Source organism: Scardinius erythrophthalmus, assembly GCF_964197995.2.
Source record: "Scardinius erythrophthalmus genome assembly, chromosome: 3".
Lineage (NCBI taxonomy): Eukaryota > Metazoa > Chordata > Actinopteri > Cypriniformes > Leuciscidae > Scardinius > Scardinius erythrophthalmus.
In genome coordinates, this window is record NC_138223.1 from 48,244,838 (window position 1) to 48,256,778 (window position 11,941).

At 38.1% G+C, this 11,941-nt stretch overlaps 1 protein-coding gene across 1 annotated transcript in view; it reads left to right on the forward strand.

Moving 5' to 3' along the window:
* The window catches only part of LOC308688222 (complement C3-like), a 76,195-nt gene extending 67,653 nt beyond the window's left edge, over window positions 1–8,542 (forward strand). Inside the window, exons 38-40 of the mRNA XM_081361149.1 lie at window positions 3,442–3,525; window positions 3,678–3,813; window positions 7,572–8,542. Of these exons, the coding sequence (XP_081217275.1) occupies window positions 3,442–3,525; window positions 3,678–3,813; window positions 7,572–7,713 (362 nt within the window). The 3' untranslated portion in view covers window positions 7,714–8,542. The remainder of the gene's footprint in view (window positions 1–3,441; window positions 3,526–3,677; window positions 3,814–7,571) is intronic.
* The last annotated feature ends 3,399 nt before the right edge of the window (window positions 8,543–11,941 follow it).

The window sequence follows — 11,941 nt, forward strand, 5'->3', positions numbered from 1 at the left end:
GGTATCTTTAAAAAATAGATTTTCTCTTTTGGTGATTCTGCTTGCTAACATCAGGTGTCTTCAATAATGCTCAATCATCACTCAATTAATCACTTAATGAGCTCATTAACTTTAACACTCTTGAGTGTTAACCCTCTGGAGTCTGAGGTGTTTTCTGGGCACTGGAGGTGTTCTGACATGCTCTGACATTTGTGCTTTTTTCAGTTATTTATAAACATGTTAATGGCAAAGGTGTAAATTCACGAGTGGGCGTGAACGAGGAGTGGTTTACACCTTGGAATACAAAATGTCCCACCCATTATGCATAATGACTCTGCATAATTAGCCATTCATTCAGGTGTGACTCTGACTGACTGAGCCACAATGCAAGGACAAAAAATTAGAAGAAGACTTATATTGACCATTTAAGATTTTGCTTACATCTATCTTGTAAATATGTTTTGCTATTTTATTAAAAAGGTTACAATTACAACAATAATTAAAATTTCAACAATATTTCAAGTGTACTCTTTCTTTGTAAAAAAAAAAAAAAGATTATAGGCCTACATTTTAGGCCTATCTATGTATTCATTAGTTTGAATATAGCCAAAATTGGAACAGCTAACATCTTAGTTGATGACTTTATTTTATATAAAAATTGCTAAACAAAAGCTTATTTGATATATATATTCAGTATATTCTACAGTAAAAACTGTACTCAAATCTATTCAACAAAATGTTGTCTTTCATATTTCGCCTGACTGTAACGTTGTTTTTATGAAATATTAGGGCATATAAATGTTAATTTGCAGTTTAATACGTATTGCTTATACAAATAGCCTACATTTTATTTCAACATATTTCAGTCGATTTTTACTCATCTCAGTAGGCTATAGTAATACAGTTTGCTAAAACATCATCATTCATTCACACACGCGATTTAAATTTAAACTGTCTTTTTGGGAGCTGTGGTAAACAGCGCGCATCTCTGCCGTTCATTCATCAAAAACAGAAACCCGATTCACGTGAGAAGAAAAAAAAACTTACAGTATTCCTCAGCTCGCTCCTCGATATACCCGCACTTCTGAGGTAGGCTACTTTTTTCATCAAAAGCTTATGTGGCAGTATATTCTACAGTAAAAACTGTACTCAGATCTAGTCAACAAAATGTTGTCTTTCATATTTCGCCTGACTGTAACGTTGTTTTTATGAAATATTAGGGCATATAAAATTGCAGTTTAATACGTATTGCTACGTACAAATACGTACAAATAGCCTACATTTTATTTCAACATATTTCAGTCGATTTTTACTCATAGTAATACAGTTTGCTAAAACATCCTCATTCATTCACACACGCGATTTAAATTTAAACTGTCTTTTTGCGAGCTGTGGTAAACAGCGCGCATCTCTGCCGTTCATTCATCAAAAACAGAAACCCGATTCACGTGAGAAGAAAAAAAAACTTACAGTATTCCTCAGCTCGCTCCTCGATATACCCGCACTTCTGAGGTACTTTTTTCATTATTGTTATTGCTCACAGCGCTGCTGAGACGGTGTTAAAGTAATGATCTGAATAAACTGATATGTGGGCGTTCACAGGTTTGCTTGGATTGCCTCATTCATTTGCGTTTGAATAGTGCGCGCTCTCCGTAGGCGGAGTCACATTACATTTGAATTAGCTCTAATGAGGTCGACTGGAATCGCTCTCTTTGAATACAGATTTCACAACATGAGAATATTTGTTTTTTATATAAATTACTTCATTTAAGAGAAGAGAATTCAAGCTTCATGCCTGTATGTCTGTTTGCCTGTTTGACTGAGTATTCGCTGAGTTATTGTTCATTTTCGGACGCGTTTCAGAATGGACGACACTGGCAGATAGAAGGCAGAACTCGCATCACGTTTATTTTTCTTTATTTGGCAAAAAGCACAACACTTTGTTTTTATTGTGAGTATACACAAAAATAATACACATTTAACAGAATCGATTGATGTATGAAACTTGTTTTGTAAAATCAAAGTCAAAAGAGTATTTTGGGTCTCAATTCAACTCATAAGGAAAAAAGCGAGCAGATCACGCCGGCGTGATCTCCGACCTCTGAGGGTTAATTTAACACTCATATTTTAACACTGACTCTGGAGCCATATAAACTCCCAGGAGAGTTAATTTAACACTGGACTTTTTGCTGTGTACCCACTTGAAAAATCATGAGGATACGTAACAACTTCGTTTTGTGTCAGAACTTTCACTTTCATTCATAAATTCACCGTGTCTGTGTTTGCGAAGCGACACCGAATCGCGGAATCCAGTCACAAATGGAGCTTGCTAAGCAGAACGTCTGGGAATGAGCGCTCAATGTGTGCTCCACTACGCACGCGCACACACCACGCGCGCGTGAGACTATCTATCTATCGGGCGTTTTCCATAGCGGATTGCTATTGTAACGGCGGATTTGCCAGGCGTGCACCAGGAGCGTTCACAGCCGAGGAGACCGAAGCTCTCGTCACGGCCGTAAAAGAGAGAAGTTCCATTGAAATGGAGAAACCCACCCAAATTAACTTCAGTTAAACAGGCGTATGATAATTTGGGTAAATGTGTAAGCTAGATGTATGCTTTTATAATAAATTGTCTATCTATCTATCTATCTATCTATCTATCTATCTATCTATCTATCTATCTATCTATCTATCTATCTATCTATCTATCTATCTATCTATCTATCTATCTATCTATCTATCTATCGTAATAATGTATGATTTGCAAAAATGAAAACTGCTGCTTCTGTGTAGATGAGAGAATCAAAGTGTATGCGCGTTGTGCACACGCTACATTGATTATGGCCAAGCATGCGCCCTTAAAATAGCTTATGAATAACATGCGCACGCGCCACTGACTTTAAACTATTTTTTCCTGGTTAGTGGCGCAATTGTTTTCTGAAACTGCAAAATAGCATGAAGGAACGTTTGCGCTGGAACACGCCGCCTCTTTGCGCTGAACCGCCCAGGGAGCGCAAGTGTATTTCCTAACTTACCGACGTGCGTTTGTGGAGGGAAAAGTCCGCTTTGCGCGGGTGCAAAATAGGAATGATACATGCGTCGGTGTACAAAGTCAATTGCGCTGGGTGCAAGATAGTGCTTACAGAATCCAGCATTGTTTTTGTAAAAGACAAGAAGCTTGATTCTTGCCTATCGAGCATATCAGTGTAAAATTTCCTTTGTTCTTCCAACATATCTTTCAAAATGTCCATAGTAACATAGTCTTCTTCATTGTGAAGTGCTTTATTACTGCTACTTCGTGACATGATTACCTGTTTTGTTGGATTATTGTGGATTGTAAAAAGGTCAGAGGCCTGGCCAGGTGATCCACTCAGGCAAATCACTCAATAGGAGATTTCTGCCACTGAAATCCAATCTAATCAGTTATTATGCCAGTAACAATATTACACTTATGTTTGACAGTTTATAAAGTGACAGTGGATAAGCTAGATCTGGCACATGACTCTGACATCTATCACTTGAAGGTGGACCAGGCACTGAGAGAAGGTACGGTTCATTATTCTCTCCATGCTACTCCACAGATCATGAAATGTGTCTGATTCTTGTTAAATGCAGTTTTTTCTCTCAGATACATATTCAGCATGAGGCTAATTTGGATTGTAGAGAAAGTGTGTCCTAAACACTGTTCTGTCCTGTAGGCACTGATGATGATGTTGTGGGGAAAGTCAGACCATTTTTGGGTCGTCCCAGTTGCAGAGAACATTTGGGATTGGTAGAAGGCAAGTCGTACCTCATCATGGGCAAATCCACTGACCTGACAAGGCTCGGAGGAACGTAAGTGTCCACTCTGTGTCTGTAAATTACAGGATTTGCCTGAGCTTTATGTATTTAAAGTCTGAAGAATGGTGTTCATGGCTCAGTGTTGGGACAGTTGTTTTTTGTCAAAATGCATTTTATATAACATAGAATAGACTTGAACAAAGTAAGACTTCAATAAACCTGAATAAATAAAGACATACAATTATCTCTTTCCCCTCCAGGTTTTATTTTTATTTTTTATTTTTTTTTAAGTTGGCTGTTCCCCCGAGCATTTTTGATCATTTTCACAAACATTTCATGCCCCCAGAATATTTTGTTGAATTAATATCTGAACATGCAATACATATAAACAACAACAAACAAACAAAAAAAAAACCTCTGTCTTTACACCAAAAGCCAATTTTATTCTAACTGTATGCATTCTTTATCAACACTCGTGTGTTGGTAAGTTTAACAAAATTAAGAAAATCTCGTTTTTGTCAGATTGGATTCAGAGCGATGATCAAAACACAGATGGAGTAGATCGAGTCCATTAACACCCCTAAAGCTTCACAGTCGTTTCCTCTTTATGGGTCGACATTTCATTCGGTAACATTAGCAAATTTTGAATAATATGCTGTTTAATGTTGGTGATCACGTTATTTAACATATGATTACATGTGATATCGCTTCTTCTCCTGTGTTTTGATCAGGAGATTGTCTACTCTGAAATATCTCGTCAGTGGCGGGGAAAGAGTTAAAAATAAAATGACTTGAATTCAAATGTCCTGTGATGAACATGGGTTTAAGTTATTTTGATTATTTTTGTGGGGTTTAAAGTAAAAAAAATATAGGTGGTAAATACGGTATTACTCTTTCCCCGCCATTGACGGAATTTTCCAGCAATCCATGTTTTCACTGTTATATGGTAGGGGGCGCTATTATGCAGCTGAAAGAGTACAGAATCTCCTGATCAAAACACAGGCGAAGAAGAAAGAAAAACAAGCAATAGAAGCATTGCATACGCACATGTAAGCTAACGTGATCATAAACATTACATAGCATATAAATCAAAACTGCCTAACATTTCCGAATGAAATGTCGACCCAGTACGAGCTGTAGGACTGTGAAAGCATTAGGGGTGTTCATGATTATTAGGGGTCTGATTATAAGGCTGTAAAAAAAGAAATATTGACATAAGTGAACACTAATATTTATTGAAAGAAAAAAAAAGCAATTTTGTTTAAAAACGTATGACAAACTTCAGTATGACGTAAGCATTATGCAGGAGGCAATTACTTTTGACAAGAAAATCATAAACCTGAGAAGACTCCATTAGACACATATAACATGTATTTTGACTAGGGCTGTGTATTGGCAAGAATCTGGCGATACGATACGTATCACTATACATGGGTCACGATTCAATATATTGCAATATATTTCGATACTGTGCATAAGGCGATATATTGGGATTTTTTAAAAGTAAAATATATTAAAAATATTAAAAAAAAGACATGATGTGCATAAAAGTCAAAGAAGTTTACTTTAGGTAAACAATTCAGTAGGCTACACAGAAAATCAAACTGCCAGTTTGGGCTTGTGGTTTACAGGTTCTTAGTGAGCAAATGTTTATATGCTCAAGTAGGCCATAATAAAAGAAAATAGGTACAGCCCCTGTCACAATACAAAACAACAACGTGAACTGGACGAAAATGAATGAAAGTGGATGAAAGTGAACAAAATAAATGTGTCATATTGAAATCAAGTTTTATGTGATAAAAGATTTTAAAAGAACTGGACCGCGCCGCACTAAACGCCTCGTGCCGCAGGACCTCCAGACGCGCTTAAACGCGTCTTTGCATTGACTTAACATTGCAATCACTCGCGCCAGATGCTCTCTTCGCGTTTGATGTGAACGATGCACGCGATTACATTTAGAAATAGACAAGCTTTGTTTCCAAATGCACCAAGCAAAGATATCCTTTCAGTTGTATAAACTTTTATAAAACCAGCCAATATAATCACAATAAACACATCCAAAATGAAATATTTAACATATAGGCTATATAACAACTGCACAACGTCTAATTTGTAAACAAAATGATTTACGCACTAAATCCAGCATAAACTCCAGCACAATTTGCATATGTTTAAACTCTCAAGGTAGACATCACATCCCGAACCTCACAGCAATTGGCTGCCGACTGCGTTTTTCGCTTGATATTTGTATAAAGGAACTGCCCAACTTTTTGACGCTCTCGGTCGCTCTCAACGCTTTCTTCGGTCCGCTGTCAATCCTAAAATGTCCAGTGGACACGCACCATTATAGGCGAGCCTGGCGAGGACACTAGTGGTGCGTCTCAGCATAGCTATCTAGTGGTAGGGATTTAAAGGGATACTTCACCTCTGGGAAGATGAATGTGTATTTAAAATAGGTCATTTAAGTTGAAGAAATGTGAAGAAATTTTTGAATTTGGAGCTTTCTAGACTGAGAAAAGCCAGAAAATGTATTTTTGGCTTATGTGGATGAAAGACAACAAAACCCAGAATGCACTTGCTTCGCTGCCTTAGGAGGCCACGCCTACCGGTAAGAGTGCGCAGTTGTAAACAACAAAGCTAGCCTACGTGATGAGTTTGCGAGGGATTTAGAGATCGTCCAAAATGTCCGGGATTCGGCTTTTGCGTTCTACAGTCGCCATTCATCATGTTTACTGTGGCGAGCAGGACGAGGCTGACGGCCGCGGGAGAACAGCGCGAGGCCGGTGGCGTGATTACTGAGACGCGCCGGGTCTTGCATCTCTCACGGAGGAGCGGGAATTTTTCTTAGCAATGGTAAAACGCACATCAACCGATCACTTGTTTAGCGTTCATGTAAACACTACATTCAAATTCACCAATCGGAATGAATTCAGTTAAATTGAAAGGTGTGCATGTAAACAATGAATGGCGACCGCAGAAAGCAAAAGCTGAATCCCGGACATTTTGAACGATCTCGCCCGCCGGACAAGTCCGGGAAAAGGAGGATGGTTACTTACTCAGCTTTCTCCTACTATTCAGCTTTCTCCACAGAACAAGAGCCTGCTAGCTTAGCTTCCAAAGAAAGACGGCTGACACTGTGTACATTCTGAGTGAGATCCCACCCTCTATGGGCGGGCTAAAAACATGCGGAACAACGCCTTCTACTGGCTGTAGTCTTTAGCCTCTGGCCAGAAAATCCTCCGATGACGCAAAATGACGATTTTTGCTTCATCGGAGGATTTTTTCCAGACAAAAAATACATAAATCTCTCCTCTCAGGGGGATATGAGGGTGGAAAGCATGGTAATTCAAAAATACTACAGGTTTTCTACTAATACAAAGCTTAATGCTAAATCCTGAAGTAACCCTTTAAACAACATAAACGTGAACCACTGTCTTACGGTCTTACCATGAATATTTTTGGACGTAAAAAAAAATAAAAAAAATAAATCGATAGGCCTATTGCGTTTTTGAAAATCGATACAGTATTGCAAAATAAAATATCGCGATACTCAAGTGTATCGATTTTTTTCTTACACCCCTAATTTTGACCTGTTATTAAAACATGTTTGGTTCAGGTGAAACTGAGTGTGTATTAACTTTTTTTTTTTTTTCAAAAATGTATAAAAACCAACAAGAATGCAAAGATTGTTCAAATAATTCTCCTTTTTCACCTTTGACATCCTTATTGTTCATTGGCCCTTACACAAATGTATAGAGTGTAGTAGCTAAGTCAGTAATTGTGTCTGTTTTGTCTCTTGTCTGTTGTTTTAGTCTGCAGTACGTCTTTGGAGAGCACACCTGGGTTGAATACTGGCCGACAAGAGAGGAAAGTCAAATGAAAGAATACAGGGAGCGGTACATCGGCATCTCTGAGCTCCAGGATAGCCTCCTCAGATACGGATGTGCTTCATAATGTTGATTAAATGTTCAAAATGTTGATTACAGGAAATTAAACATCCTCTCTTGCATTCTCTCAATAAATCTTAAATAATATTGTTGGAGCTAAAATACTTTTAAAAAATTAATACAAAAATGGTGACTTGAATTCATTTCAAATTCCTTTTAGAATTCTGCCTAACTAATACCTTGCAAGAATATTCTGATAACTTTTTCCAATCTGAATCACAAATCCAACATTATAATTTGTTTTGTGTGATATTTTACGTCTGTATCTCATTTTAATCATCATAAGAAACTTTAAAGGAGAATTTCTGGATAATAGGCTAAACATTATTCAAAAGAAAAATAATAAATGCGTTCAGATGATTATTCCTGGCATTTGCTTTCTGACAGGAGTTGATGTGGATGATAAAAGATATGGAAGAGGTATTGGGATAAATTACTTTCTAGAACATTCAAAAAGCAAAACCCCAAGAGGCCTGATGTGGAGCATCTCAAGTCTGGAAGCTTGTAGAAGAGGAGTCTAACATCTAACAATTTATACACTGTAAAAAAATTACTGTAAAATTGACAGGCTTACTGGCAACCAAAATTGCCAGTAAGTTGCTGTAAATTTTACAGTATTTTTTGAGTACTGTAAATCATAAACTACAATTATACTGTAAAAGTATACAGCACACTTGTAAAAGCAGCAAAACAAGAGCAGCTGTGCATTTACAGTTCTTTAATGTAATCTTTACAGTATGTTACTGTTATTGATTATGTACTGAATTAAAACCTGAGATACCTCATTTCATTTGAGGAAATTTATTGGTCAATTGACATTAAATATTTATACTGTGATATTATTTCATTTGAATCCACTAAGAAAAAGACTTTATGAGCTAACTAGAAACATCAATTTAACTAAATCCTATAGTGATCCTCATCACACATGAATGAGTTGAAGAACTTAAAGGGATAGTTCACTTTGAAAATAAATTTTGGTATGTTTTAGCTTACCTCAAGGGCATCCAAGATGTAGGTGTCTTTGTTTCCGCAGTAGTTTCAATTTTGATATTTTTAGGTCAAACCGTTCTTGTCTGTCAGTCATATAATGCAGGTCTACAGTCACTGTCTCAAAGAGCATGCACAAAGTCCAAAATAAAACAATTTCCCATCGTCCAAATTAAACAATTCCCCATCGTAAGTACACATTGATGGCCTAAGACACGAAACGAGCAGTTTGTGTGAGAAAACGAACAGTATTTATATCGTTTTTACCTCTTGAAAACAGCACACGTCCAAATGATCTGACGGCGCGGGCGGGTATAGATATATACATAGATGTCGCATTGGCTACGGTTTCGTTCCAATGAACTGCAGTAGCAAAGGCGACAACTAGTGTATACATCTATACCCGCCCGCGGGCGGGTATAGATATATACACTAGATGTCGCTTGGCTACGGTTTCGTTCCAATGAACTGCAGTAGCCAATACGACATCTATGTATATATCTATACCCGCTCACGCCGTCAGATCATTTGGACGTGTGCTGTTTTCAAGAGGTAAAAACGATATAAATACTGTTCGTTTTCTCACACAAACCGCTCGTTTCGTGTCTTAGGCCATGTAGCGTATACGACTCTGGGTAAATATGAATTAGCTCAAGAATATGGGGAAATTTGTGAATATTAATATTTATGACTCATGGTCATAATTCATAAGTCGCATGTACATTTATTTTATCAATTATCGAGATTACCTTGTTCTGTAACTGGTCTGACCAACATTTAATTCGTCCAGCGAAACAAATGTAAAATCATTACAGTTAAGAAGAGGTATTCACAAACTTCAAGAGAGTTTTATGTTCTGGCCACGGACATCAAACTTTCTGAGTTTATTAATTAAAACTACTCAAGTAGTCTATATATCGATCTTTGTAGCTTATAGTTGGATCTTTTAAAGTTTCATTGACTTAAAAGGTGGATTTTCAAACACAGAGACAGTGAAAAGTATTTATGAATTTTAATAAATGCAAAACTAGAGATTATATGAGCTACGAATATAAACGTACGTAAAAATGCAAACAATAAACAAACAAACATATAACCAAACAATAACATAAGTGATCAGAATGAAACGAAATGAAAGAAAGAAAGAGAAGTAGAGAGAAGGGAAAATTAGTAATTATTACATACAGAAACCTTTGTTCACGAGACCCCTGGAAACAACTTTTATCAACTCAATATACTTGCAGATTTCTGTGCTCTTTCTGGTGAGGCTGCGGTTGAGGCAGGAAGCGGACAGCGCGGACGGTGTCGATCCTGTTTCTGCTGCGTCTTCTGGTGCCGCGAAGTTTAAAAAGGGACGGAAATCTTGGTTGCAAAGACGGCAGGCTTTTACATGACGCGGGGGTAGGCAAGGCCTGTCCAGCTGGAGCAGTGCTGCACGTGGAGAAGGAGGAGGAGGTCAGGGACCGGAGAAGCGAGGAAGTGGGATCAGCGGGATCGATGAGAGAAGAGAGAGAGGAAACAGGGTCTCTTGCTTTTTAAAGACATCTGTTTACACCTTCTCTTTGGAACGACAGCAAATCAGGTCTTCTAATCTGACGCGGGAGAAGTCTCTTTGTGTGAAGAAAAACACGCCCCCTTGTACCATATGTCTTATGAGGGAAAGGATTCATACTTAGAAATATGATATTTCCTGGAACAAATGCATATTATTGTACTTTGCAGTCAAGATTCGTCTCCGTGAGATGGAGAGGATTACAGAGATATCAATTATGACAGGTAAAGATTGGGGAAACATAACGTTACATTTATATGCATAATTACACACAAATAAAGTTTGATTAAACACACAATAAAGTTGTCAGTGTTTCCGTTATGGCAAGTGACGACACTTTGAGAAACATAGGAATACATATCAACATTTAGTGGCTTGTTATGTGGGGGAGTATCTGTTTCAAAGTCCAGAGTGTGTGTGTGTGTAATTCTGGAATGTCTGCTTTCCTGGGTCGTAAAGTTTTATGGTCTGAGGTAGGGTTACCACCAGTGTCGGGTAATAAAATTACTGTAATAATATTACTTTTTTCAGTAACTAGTAGTGTAAGGCATTACTCGTCTGATAATAGTAATATTATTACAGTTTTCCCGAGCTAGTTACTTGCGTTACATTTGCCAGTAGCACCTTCATCACACACAAGGCACACAACACAGAGAACAGAAGGGAAGGGGAGGAGGGCGTGAATGGAACAGTGATTGGTCTGGGTTTGGCACGAGGTATCATTTACCATCACCGATTGGTCGACACGCGGCAGTTAAGGCCAATCAGGGATGACTTCCCTAATGAATATTCATTCAGTCTTCCCCTACCATCCTGGGAAAAAAAATATAGCGCCCCGGACGCGCGCGCGCAGCCCGTTCACTCTCACCGCCTTCAAACAACACGAGCGCTGTATTGCTCTCTCTCCCTCGCGCATATAGTAAAAGGTCAGAAGACCGGTTGTGTTTTATAGACAATTTTGCATATAAATGACTATTTATAGGGCTTGAATTACAACCTGAAACTGCGCATGCGCGGGTAAAACTGCTGGGGTGAAACTGTGGCTCTGCGGCTCTGCAGACAGATATTATTGGGACAGATGGGGAAAAATGGAAGCGTCAACAACGGCAAGTACAAGTACAGTTGTTTGTAGTTATTTGTGCTAGACAGTGCCAGTCTGTTGTTGGCGTAATAAAGACCCTAAAGAACACTCCTCCTTTGTATGTTCTCCCTCCATCTGATGCATCTCAGGCAATTATAGAGTAATTAAGAAAAAAAAATTTAACTAGTAATATAACTAGTAATATAACTAGTCACTTTCTCCAGGGAGTAATAAAGTAAAGTAAGGCATTACTATTTTTGAGAGTAATATGTAATATGTAATATATTACTTTTTTGAGTAACTAGCCCCAACACTGGTTACCACAAGACACTATTGAGGAACTTCTTTCAGTGAACATTTAGAATTCAAACCTATACTCTAGCAAACCACACTTCTATTATAAAGCAAAGCTAATCACACACATACATATCGGAAGGTATACACTCAAGAGCCATATTTCTACATGAAATTGTACTCAAAGGAGGTTTTGTGTGTGTGGGTGTGTGTGTGTGTGTGTGTGTGTGTGTGTGTGGGGGGGGGGAGGGGGGGGTATCATGAGGTTGTAAAGTCACAGGGAGTCCATGCTGAAATGGGGTTTTTAGAGGGGATTGT